The sequence below is a fragment of the Phacochoerus africanus genome, chromosome 10 (assembly GCF_016906955.1).
Source record: "Phacochoerus africanus isolate WHEZ1 chromosome 10, ROS_Pafr_v1, whole genome shotgun sequence".
NCBI classification, from domain to species: Eukaryota; Metazoa; Chordata; class Mammalia; order Artiodactyla; family Suidae; genus Phacochoerus; species Phacochoerus africanus.
The window spans coordinates 132,514,958-132,527,673 of NC_062553.1; the positions used below are offsets into that span (position 1 = coordinate 132,514,958).

General features: G+C 41.0%; 2 protein-coding genes across 7 annotated transcripts in view; one reads left to right on the forward strand and one right to left on the reverse strand.

The window, feature by feature from the left end:
• LOC125137491 (uncharacterized) overlaps positions 1 to 9,792 on the reverse strand; it is a 37,433-nt gene extending 27,641 nt beyond the window's left edge. The window contains 4 exon segments of the mRNA XM_047798150.1: positions 5,654 to 6,039; positions 6,042 to 6,281; positions 8,765 to 8,880; positions 9,749 to 9,792. Of these exon segments, the coding sequence (XP_047654106.1) occupies positions 5,654 to 6,039; positions 6,042 to 6,281; positions 8,765 to 8,880; positions 9,749 to 9,792 (786 nt within the window).
• Positions 1 to 12,716, forward strand: part of MAPK10 (mitogen-activated protein kinase 10) — a 507,647-nt gene that overhangs the window by 230,524 nt on the left and 264,407 nt on the right. The window lies entirely within an intron of this gene.

The window sequence follows — 12,716 nt, forward strand, 5'->3', positions numbered from 1 at the left end:
GTAGAAGATATGGAATCCAAATACCGGAATGTTTGGTTCCTAGGCAGGCATTCCTAATCACCCAGCTATAGAGCTTCTCCATAAAATAAAGGAAATAATTCCTAAAACTGCTCAAAAAAAGAATAACTATAAGGTGGACCTCATGTGACCACCATCCGTGTTAAAGAGTGGAGACTCCCTGTGAGCCCTCTGTGCCCTTGAGGATCAGAGGTAGCTTTGATTCTCTTCCTTTCCCACCAGAGGTGACCACTACCCTGAGTTTTGCCGCACTTACTCCCTTGCTTTTCTTTGTAGGTTTTCAACGTTGTAACCATAGTAGCATGTGTATTCTTAATCACCTGATTTTGCTAAACACTGTAAGACTCTTCAGGTTGATGCATTTAGTTTATTCGTGTAACTTACATTGTTTACTCTATGAATATACCAAAATGTACTTACCCATTCTGCTATTAATAGATATGTGGATTGTTTCTGTATTACTTAGGAGCGTATGTGTGTGTACATATATATAACCTGAGTTATTTCTACGTAAGTGCAGTAGATAAATATTAAACATATTTATATATAAATATCACTACTAAGTATATATGATGCTTTTATACGTATATGTATTCTTGCTCATAGATTCTAGTATGCATGTATAAGAGCTTCTAGGATACATACAAAGGAAAGGAACTACTGAGTTTTGGGGTAGGTGCACATTGTTCTTCTAAATATTGCCAAATACTTTCCCCAATTGGTTGCATCAGTTTATATTCAACATATAAGAAGCTCTATGTCCTTATCAATCCTTAGTTTTTAAGTGCTTAAAATTTACATTCAATATATAAGAAGCTCTGTGTCCTTACCAATACTTAGTTTTTAAGTGCTTAAAGTTTACATTCAATATATAAGAAGCTCTGTGTCCTTACCAATACTTAGGTTTTAAGTTCTTAAAATTTGCTAATCAGGTGGGCACCTTATTGTACTCATGGAAGCATTAATTTGCGTTTTGCTGATTACCAATGAAGAAGAATATCTTTTCACTTTTTATTGGGCATTTGATCTTGCTCTTTTGTGAAGTGTTGGCTCAAGTCTTTGTGAGATTTGTCTTTCACAGTAATAACTAGCATTTATTGAGTTCCTACTGTGTAATAGGTACTGTGCTAAGCCCTTTATAAACATTTAATCTTCATATCATGCTTGTGATTTATAGATAAGGAAACTCTGGTTCAGAGAGGTTAAATAATTTGCTGACAGTCACATAACTAAGAAACAGCGGATTTAGCATCTAAATCTACGCCTTTCTGACACCAGAGTTCTTTGGTTTCTTGGATAGTGTTTGGAAGGGGATTAAATTAGAGCCAGAGAGAACTTTGAAGGTGCTACTGCAGGAATCCAGCTAAAGAATAATAAGGGCATAAACCCAAGAATCTTCAGTAGGACATTAAGTACACAGCAGCCAAACTCAGTAGTGAATTTCATGGGTGAAGAAGAGGGAGGATTATAAAAGTCTCAAGTGTTAGGACCTGTTGGCCAGGTAGATTCGATATTAGTCATACAATTTATATTAACATTCCAGCTATTATGGTAGGGTTTTAAGAATACACTTTATGATTCCATAATTCAATAAAAAATGAATTTAATTCATAGAATCATAAAGTTTAAAGTTTAAAGAGACCACAAGGTTTATTTGGGTCAACTTCTTACTCTTTTAAAATGTGGAACCTGGTGTGAAAAGAGATTAAGCGGCTTGTTCAACATCACATGCTACTGTCAGATTAAGAATAGACACCAAGCTGGCAAAGAATGCAAAAAAATAGCAACTTGCCTGATTTTTTAAAATAATAGGGTAATACGAAATCAACCTGTTTTATTTCCTAAACACTTTTCATGTCAGTTCCCTTTGAAATACAGCTATTGCTATCGCCAAAATTAGGCCCTCATCATTGTCATTGTCCGTAGGTTTATTTAAAGATAGCGTATTTTCTTCTTCTTCTTCTTCATCTCTTCTTTTTTTTTTAGGGCTGCACCTGCGGCATGTGGAGATTCCCAGGCTAGGGGTCGAATCAGAGCTGCAGCTGCCAGCCTACACCACAGCCACGGTGATGGGGGATTGCGATCAGAGCCACGTCTGTGACCTGCACCACAGTTCACAGCAACCCCGGATCCTCAACCTGCTAATCGAGGCCAGGGATCAAACCTGCGTCCTCATGAATGTCAGATTCGTTTCCACTGAGCCGCGACGGTCACTCCAAGATAGTGTATTATCTTCTTGTTCATGAGTCTACCCATGAAACCACCAGATCTGATTTGTAGTTGTAACCATGTAGCAGCCTTGCTTACTTTGATATGCTCCATTGCCTGTGTAATAAATTCCCTTCGCCTTAAAATGTATCACACTCCCATCCACCTCTGATTTAGGAACTGATGATCCCTCCAGTTACCTGGGGGCACAAATAAATGTCCCTCAGCCTCTTCACGCACTCACTCTTTCTCACCTCCGTGATGTACCTCACACCGTCGTTCTGTCTGGGCTGAGCCCACCCATCCCTTCCTTAGACCTTCGTCATCTTTTAAGAGCTTTGCGATTCCAAGACTATTCTGGGGACCGGCAGCAAGGACATCATCTGGGAGCTTGGTTAGAACTGCAGCGTCTCAAGTCCCACCCAGATCTACTGACTCAGAATCTTTCAAACAAGTCTCTTGGGTGATTTAAAGTTTTCGAGGCACTGCTTAGACTCACTTTAGACTTCATTAGATCTTATCTCTGTCAGAACCCTCTCCTGACTGCTTCCATTAGGCATTCCTTCCTGGTATTCTCATGGCAGCCTCTGCATGTCTATCTCACTGCATCACCACAGTGTTTTATGAACGGTGTATCTGTCTTAGCCCGTGAGCAATTTGAGCCAGATCTAATTGTCTTTGACTTTTCCAGGCCTAGCACAGTACCTGATACTTGGTAGTCCTCAGTGGATATTTGTTGAATGGTTGATAAAAGAAAATTTTTTTGAATTTTTTAAAGAAAAGTTTTATATGTATGTAAAAACAGAGGCAGGAAAAAAAAAAACCCCGAAAAAAACCATAGATTTTGTACAGAAATAACTAGACTATAAAAAATGTACCAAAAATTGTAAGTCTGGATACAATCTGGAAAGCAGCCTGGCAGAGTCTACAGTCTTATTTTAGTATATCAGGTGATAAATGTGAATATTGTTTGCTAATTCCCTAAGAAGCAAGGATTAACTTAATTTCTCATCTAACAGTATGGTTTTGTTATTGTTGTTGAATGCATGTGGCCAAAATTTGTTTTACTTTTCTAAACAAGGTGTCTTACTGTCCTTTTAACCAGGCAGAGACGGGGATACGGTGTGAAAGATGGAAGGTGCAGGTTTGTTTGGAGGTTGTGTAGGAGAAGAAGCAAGAGACCTGGGAGCAGAAAGTAGGCACCCTGCATAAAGGAACTTGCTGATCATTAGAACTGTTTTTCAGTCGGTGCTTTTTGAAAAGTAGCAAACTTTTCAGCACTGCACGTATTGAACTCTCTTCGTGGTTGACCAAATGTTAAGAACGTTTGACAGATGGTACTGCTTTACGCGGGAGACTGACCTGAGTGACCGCTGAGGCCTAAGGTCCTTATGAATTATGTGTTTATACTTGTCCAGAGAGGTGCAGGAAGAATGAGAGTTATAATAAATATTATAATGTTGGATAGTATTTATTGAGTTATTATTGATTGTTTTATGCCATGCACTGTTCAAAGCACTTTGTACCCACTGATTCATTTAATCGTCACAGAAACCCTGCTGAATATTTCTGTTTCATAAACCATCAAACTGAAGCATAGGAGGTTTAGTCAGTTGCCCTAGGTCACACGCTGAGTGGTGGTAGACCAGGGAGTCCAGCTCTGCAGCACTTCCTTTTTATTACTATATTGTATCCTTCTCAGAATTAAAGGTAAGCTTGGACCTGAATGGAGCCTTAAAAATTGATATGGTTTGAACTCCAGGTAAGGGTAAGAACGGGGATTCTGAGAAATGGTAACATAAAGTAAAAAGTGATAGAAATGAACATAATGGTTTGTGGAACCAAATATCTTACAAATGGGAAGAATAAGAGAATATTCAGAAATGTGTCATTACAGTCCTGCTGTGTCTTGCTTCTCAATGGCTGCAAGTTACCAAGGTGAGAAAGTAAATCCTTAGGGCAGTTTGACCTTAGTAAGACATATAAAGTGGTCCTTATGTTGTATAAAATTTTAGAGGCTTTTCAACTGATTGGTCAGTCCTTATGTTGTATAAAATTTTAAAGGCTTTTCACTGATTGGTTGTACCTCAATTTATATTTCTTAGGAAGATAGATTTGTGACTTACACTGTTTGACAGGGCCCACATAGTTTGATATTAGATCAGGAAAATAAGAATGTTTTTCAGTAATAAATGGAGCTTATTTGAAGAATGAGTCAGCATAAATTTTAGGCTATTTCAGATTCTTCATAAAGAATCCTCTATATTCTTCTGATAAATAGTATCAGAGGAAGAACTACCATTAAATTAAAAAGATGAGATCTTAATGAAGATTTCATTAAAATAAGAGGTCTTCTCAGATTAGGGCTTATTGGGAAATTCAGTCTACAGCTTAACATTACTTGTTACATGTGATAAATGTATTATTTATTGTGTTGATGCCAGCAATTATATATGTCAGGTGTTCTGAAGTTTTCTTACTAGTTGTATTTTTGGAAGGTCTGTTTGGTTTTGATGCTTTAAATTCTTAAGGCCCACTTTCAGATGCCTTTAAATTTGAGAATGGATAACTTTGGCAGTATTGTCTTTAGAAAGTCATTTATAAATCTTAAGAATCAACATAATTCTGCTTTGGAATTTAGTTTTATAAGATTTAAAGATTTTGTGCACCCTTCCCGCAAAATGTATTAGGCAAAAACTATGTGAAGTAGTGGGTAGGAACCAATTTGAGCTGCTTTTCATTTTTTAGTGAGTTTTAACCAAATATAGCAGGTCATGGGTCTGTCGACTATGCTCTTGCCAGTCAGGGTTCAGGTTGGCAACGGGAACGTCACGGGCCATCAGATCTCATAAGGTGACCTCCCTTTCTAGTCTTGGTCCTAAGTATAGATGTCTGACTCTGTGTTAAAAATGCAGGAGCTGAAACATCCTCTGGTTCTTGACTCTCTCTGTTTCTGAACCTGATATCATGTAAAATTCCCACTTACTCTCTTGGTTGGGACTATTCCTATTAAAACACATGTTATGAGGTAAATTGGTTGGCGAGCTATCTGATAAAGAGCTTAAGATGTGAATTGGTGATAATGGATTTCGAACTAGGTAACATTCACACTTGGATAAATATCTTAATGCATTAACATAGGAGACTAAAGAAATGGAATATAAAGGAAGGGTTTTTATCTGGGGAGGAAGTCAAGGTTGGTCTGAAAGGGAGTGCTTTGTTAGGGGTTCAGCAGATTATTTAAGAATTTTCATTATATCGTCTCTGGAAAAGGAAGAGGACTTGATGTTCATTGCAGCTTCATCATGAATTAATATTTCTTTGGGGAAGCCTTCACCTAGTTGAGGTTCACCTGTGTATAAGGGAGTTATGATAGATGCTGTTTAAATTTCTTCTTAACTGTAGGAATTATATGGATTGATTGTACTTGAATTAAAGCATTGACTAATAGCCAGAAGGCCAGGTCAAGTGGTGAGAGTAGCCTTGGCCCGTGAAGGGACTTCATGGGGATGAAGAGCAGCTTCCTGGACGGCTGAGAGGGAAGAATAGGCCGGATGGAGGCATAGAGAGGTCTTTTTTTTTTTTTCTCATAAAACTTGATAAAAAATAGTATTTCAAACTGTACAGTCACCGGAAGTACACAGTTATCAAAAATGCACACACTTCGCTTGGCATCTCCAGCACCTTCAGCTTTCTCTGCCTGGTCTGTCTTGGCATCTCCAGCACCTTCAGCTTTCTCTGCCTGGTCTGTCTTGGCATCTCCTTTTTTTGCAGGGTTGGTCCCATCCTTACCAGCATCAGCTTTGCCCTTTTCCCTTTGGGGACCTTCGTTCCCTTCTGTGCGGTCACCTTGTTGGGCTTGGGCTCTGGCTCTGGAGGAGCGGGTTTAGCAGATGACCTTGCTGGTCTCCTCTGTGGCTTGTTCTGCCCCTTGGCTTTATCTCCTTTAGCCATCCCCTTCCCCCTTTCTCTTGGGCCTGGTGGCAGCAGCGGTAGGATGTAGGCATTGGACACAGGGATGCAGTGATGCGAGCTTTGGTTGGTCCAGGGTCGCTCTCACCTCTTCTTCACACTGCTCCTAGAAGGGTCTTCAAAACAGACTTGTCTATGCCTAATTTTGCTCTGACCCTCTCCCTTTTATTATCTTTGGCCTCATTCTACTCATTCATACTCTAAATCTAGAGATATTATATTTTAGTTATAGGGAGTCACTTGTAATTATTGAGACTTTATTATCCATAATTAAGATAATTAATGCATATGAAACCAAATTGACTGCATCTATTTCCTGAATTTGTATTTTTATCTTAAAATTATCCTCTGCTGTTGAAGGACGAGCGCACAAATGTTTGTTATTGATTTATTTCTGAGAGGATTCTTTGAACATTTGTCTTTAAAAACACGGTTTCTACGCTGTATTGGGATTTAACAACAGACTAGATGAAACGATCAGCGTCTTTTTTTTTTGTATTTTTTTTTGTGTTTTCAGGGCCACACCCATGGCACATGGAGGTTCCCAGGCTAGGGGTCGAATCAGAGCTACAGCTGCCAGCCTACACCACAGCCACAGCAACGCCAGATCTAAGCCGCATCTGTGACCTGCAGCGCAGCTCACAGCAACGCCGGACCCTGAACCCACTGAACAAGGCCAGGGTTCCAACCTGTAATCTCACGGTCCCTAGTTGGACTCATTTCTGCTGCACTGCAGTGGGAGCTCCACAGTTAGCATCTTCATCACCCTAGATATCATATCAGTACAACACATTTACATTACTAGACATTTTCTTTTTCTTTTTATTCTTTCTTTTTTTTTTTTTTTTTTTTCTTTCAGGACTGCATCTGCGGTATATGGAAGTTCCCAGGTTCAGCACAGCCACAGCAACGCAAGATCTGAGCCGCGTCTGTGACCTACAGCACAGCTCATGGCAACACTGGATCCTTCACCCACTGAACGAGGCCAGGGATCAAACCTGTGTCCTCATGGGTACTGGTTGGGTTTGTTACCTCTGAACCACCCCGGGAACTCTTGTTAATAGATATTTTAAATGGCAGATTACTGTGGTAAAATCTTGAAGAAGGAAGAACGAAAAAGACGCAGTGCTTCCTTTTTCCCTTCTCCCCTCCCTCCCACCTTCTCTCCTTTGCATCCTTCCTTCTTTCTTTCCTTTTCCCCTCAAATAGTTAGAGGCCGCCTCCCTCGTACTTGGGGCTGCAGCATCAAGGATCAATTCCTCTCACACACAGGCTACATCGTTACTTTAACAGAGGTTGAGATCAGGGAACAGTGCAATTACAAAGACTTACCTACCACCCAGATGGTCTGGGTTAGGGTTCCACAGGAAGACATGGGTCCCAGGGCTCCAAGGCAGCATTCTCAGACTTCGTGGTCTCATGATTCTTTTACACACTTGAAAATGATTGAGAAACCTGAGCGCTTCTGTTTATATGGATTATACCCTTTGGTATTTGCCATATCAGAAATGACACTATTAGTTTGAAATACTTAGGCAAGAATTAACAATAGTAAACCATCATAGATGGTAAAGTAATGTATCTTTTAATGAAAACTACTTTTTTACAAGCCAAAAATAATTTAGTGACAAGCATGGTATTAGGTTCTTGCAGATCTGTTTAATGACTGGTTTAATAGAAGACAGCGAAATTCTCTTACCTACTTAAGCCTTCGGTCTGCTGCTGTATCGCACGTCGTGCAGCCTGCGCAGCCCTCTCCTGTGCATTTGAGAGAAAATGAGAGTGAAGTGGCAAACTCTGTCTTAATATTATTTGGAGTTAGTTTTGACCTCAGGGACCCCTCTGAAAGAGTCTTGGGGACCTTCACAGTCTCTGTGTGCTGTACTTTAGGGACCACTTCTAAAAAGCACCTCTCGTATAGAATGAATTGACCTCTCGTTCATGCATCTAGAATATGGTACCATCCTTGGAAAATCAAAGAGAAGAGTGTGTTTGGTCAGAGGAGGACGTCGAGATGAGAAAGCCCGTAAGACTGAGGCGGATTTCTCTTTTTCACCTATTAGCTGTCACAGGGCCTGATACATTGTCGACTCTGTGAATCTCGGTGATAGGACATCCTGATAAGACAGATGGACTTTTTTCTGTAAGTCACGAGTGCCTCAGGTAGACTGTGGTAAGTGCTACCAGTAAAGGCTAAATGGGTGTTGTGGAGGTGGAGGGAGCCGCCGTTTTTAACTGAGGAATTGGAAGGGGTTCACAGAGCAGACAACATCAGAGTGGAATTGTGAAGATGAGTTTAGCAGTGCCAGAGTTGGTAAGGTTAATTCTAGAAGCGAGACCAGAGCGAGCAAAGAGACTAGTGAGCCTGGGGTTCAGAAGGGTTAGGCTTGTGTGACCGAGGCACAGAGGAGGTGGCAGTCAGAGGTGGGGGTGGAAAAATAGGTGGGGGCCAGGTTAAGGCAGGTCGTCAGTGGTCTCTGAAGGCATTTGGATCTGTTCTTATAGACCATGAAGAGCTGCTGCTGGTTTCTGAGCAGGTTTAAGAAAGTGGATCTGTCAGCAGTACTTGGAGTGGTTTGGGGAAGAGAAAGGATGGAGACGGCCTGAGCTATTAGAGGAGGGAGGGCATGAGAATCCGGCTTGAAGAAGAGGTAGGCAGCATCGCTGCAGAGGGTCCAGTATCTAGAGAAGGCCCCCCTGTTCAGGTAATTTGGAAGAAGAAGTTGGAGAAGAGATAGGACTTGAGTCAGCAAGGAAGGAGAATGCTAGGTTCTTTAAGATTTCACTGTAGACCCAGCCACCACATCACTTAGCAATTGTACAGAGGTCCTTGCAGCTCGGTTTCTCCATCCGTGAAATGTAGGAATGAGTAGCCTGCCTATTTGTGTCACAAAAGTCTGAAGGATTAATGAGCTTTTTGACAGAAAGGTGCTCTGTTACTCTAAGCCATCAATAATGAAAATGAGAATGTTTGCTTCATGCTTTTGCTCCTATGTGGACGGCTGCTATGCAAACATGAATGCTGCCCGGAACTGCTGTCGTTGCTAATGACAGTAATGTCATTACCATGAAATGCCTGAGTAGCAAACTCTTCTCTGTCCGTTCCAAAACAGAAAGATGAAGCCAGATGCGGAAGCCCATTCTCTTTTGTTTATCATGAATATTGCTTATTGTAAACTATTTTCCCGGTTAGGAGACATCATTTTAAGTCTGTCTGTGAGTTTCACTGTAGCTCGTTATTCCTGTCACTCTATTCTGGCCAGGCTTCTCAGGGCTATCAGGTGCCTGACTTTACTGACCTTTCTCTATGCAGATTGAGGTGGTACAGCATTTGGTGTGTCCAGTGCTTGCATCTGTGTCCTCATTAATTGTGGCTACTTCCACTGATTTGACACACAAGTGTATAGCATGGCGGTCCAGCATGGAAACTCCAAAGTTAGACCGTGTGGGTTTCCATCCAAATTCTGTTACCTCATATGAGATCCAGCTTAAGTCATGCGTCTCTTAAGCCTCAGGGTCCTTAGCTGTGAGTTGGTCCTAACGATGGTACTGATCTCGTAAGGTGATCGTGAGGGTGATGCACGCGAAACACATGGCGATCAGTGCTCAGAATTTCCAGGTTTTGTTTTGGTTTCAGTCAGATTTATTACCATTATCATTGACTTGTCTTCTTTCCTAATCAGGTTCCTGTTCCCTACCCTGTTAATCCATTATTTGTCTACCGATAGTTAATTTGTGACCACAAAATTGATCACCAACCTTTTCTTTACCCAGAATAACATTCTGAAGAACCCCCAGATCTTAAGGTTTTTCATTGTCATACATACACACACACACATATACAAAATATAAACTGAGCTTTCTCTTGTCTAGGAAATTGGTATTTAATTGCCCTCTGAATATAGGATCTGATAGCTTGTTCTGTTGTGTTGGATTGTTTGACGGGTATTGTCTCCCACGGCACATTGTTATCCTCCCACACAATCTTCCCATAAAGAAAATGTGCTGGCCATCTTCCTTCCTGACTCTTTGAATTTTATTCAATCTGTTCCCAAGATCCGTAACAGTGTGTTCTTGTCCTTGCTATCGATCGTGTCTCTCTGGACCTCTAAGGGCACCTTCCAGGATGAACTCAGATCCCCTGAGATCTGTGTGAAACATACACCAAGCCCTCGGCGCATGGTGTTGAGGCTGAGTGAGGGGCTGGGACTACAACCAAACCTGCGTTCTGCTCACCAAACCAGAGCTCTTTTTTTTTAATAATTTCATAAATACTTCAAGGGCTGTTGGACTCCTGTGGTCCTGGCTCTGCCCCCAGTCCGTTGTTATCCATCACAGATTCCTGTGAGTTTTGGCCAAACGCTTCATTGGCAGAGTCTCTCCTTGTCATAGCTGCGTGGACTGCCATCTCTCTCTTCATTGCCTCTAATTCTTTGGGGGCAGGAACCACCTAAAGTCTTGCTTTCTCTGAAAAGCTGATACTCAGTTGCTGGTAGTGATTCAGTTCAAATTGTAGAGGACAGCATGAAAATGGCTACTGCAAATAGCTGCTGTTAGAGGTGGGAAGATGATTGAGTAGTAAGGCAAATCAGAATAAATTCGCATTTAATCAGTTCCTTCTTTTATGATTCCCAGGTTGACTATCTGTTAATCATTCTGGCTTAGACATTGTTTAGCTGGCCATACCAGGTAGGAGTTTCCTTTGTGAAAATTGTGAAGTGCATTCTGATATTAGGTCACCGAGATTTAAATTTAGCACCTCAGCTTTACCCTCCTTTCAGGAAGAGGTGTACTTCTATTGGCCATCTGCTAATTGTGTGATCTGGGCCATGTTACCTAATGCCTGGTTTCTTGACTTTCTCATTTGTAAAATAAGAACAATACATGTACCTGCCGCAGAAGGCAGTTTTGAGAATTTCACTTAATTTTCACAAGAGATTTAAGGGGTTTAAAGTTATCAGAACAATCCCTGGCACAGAGCAAAACTTCAGTACCTGTAAGCACGTAGTGTTACCCAATGGAAATAGCGTGGTGGTTTAGAGCTTGATTCTGGAATATCGCACTGCGGGGCTTGAGTCCTAACTCTGTCACTTACTGCCTGGGTCATTTTGAACTCCTCCATAATCTTTATGAGCTTTTGTTTTGTTTATAATTGGGACAGTGGTAGTATCTGCTTCACAGGGCTTAGGTGAGGAATAAATGGAAATCATATAGCATAGCTTTCATTGGATATTAGCTAGGATTTTTGCAATCCTTTTGACACATGCATTATAATTATAGTAGTAAACGCTCATAGGGCCAGGCAGTCTCCCAAGTGCATCACACATATTATCGCATTCACTCTTCACAATACCTTACAGTGAGGTATGTACTATCATTATGAGTCAATTGTGGCACAGAGAGGTTAAGCAACCTGTTCAAGGTCCCAGAGTTAGTGAGAGTGGTGGAGCAGAATCCGAACACCGTGCATTACACGTCATGGCTTCTTCACTTACAGCAATAAAGGAAAAAGTTGACTGCAATGTCTGGAGAGTGAAATTAGACAGGATAATGAATGAGGCTCTCACTGAATCCTGCCCTCTTTCACACCCTGAATGTATTCACAGAGTCAGACAAACTTGGTTAAAATGAAGATTAATTAGTAACCCTACGCAGAAAAGAAGGTGAGGCTGTTTGTAGTAGAGGGACCTGCAGTCTCTGTGGTTGAGCAAGGAAGGGAAGCCTGCCACCTTTTTTTGCCCCAGAGAAGCTCTTACTGTCCTGAGATGAGGTGAGAGGTCAGGTTTACACGAAGACTTCTCCTCTTGTTTAGCTCTGCCTTTTCCCGTTTTCCCGCTGCTTGCCTTAGTCTCTGCAGGACTCTGTCTGAGACCCCAGGCAATTGCATCATGTACTATGTATTCATCTATAATGAAAATAAATGCTATTTTATGGTACTCGATGCTCTACGTGTCCCTGGTAACAGCTGAGATGACTCTGTCCTGCACTGCAGCCTTGCCCTCACACTCTGTGTCACGGAGCAGCGTCTGAGGGCAGAGTGTGGTGCCAAAGGGCTTTGGCTTTCAAGTCATGCAGATCAGATCCAAACTCCCAAAGAGTTAACACTTTTAAGACTTACTTTACTTACCGATGAAATGGTTGTGTTTTATATTTTCCATAGTTTTTAAGAGAATTGAATGTAAAGCATTATAATATGCTGTCTGACTGGAGCAGGGAATTACATTTTGCTATTGTTATTATAACACTAAAACTTTGAAAAAGATTAGTTTTGCTGTGGATCGTTACCAAGCAGTTTCATGTTGAAGTAACTAAAGAGACTCAGTCTTTATCATGGCAAATGCTCTGGGATACTTTCAATAAAATAAAATCAATGTTATTTTCATTCTCATTAGCATGTGTAGTCTAGGGTAACCCCTACCAGGACTTGGAAAAGCAAGCTATGGAAAGGGTATAAAGGTTAGTAAGTGCAAGAAAAAAAAATGGGTCTATAAAAGAGTACTCTGCTGTGTATTTTTATA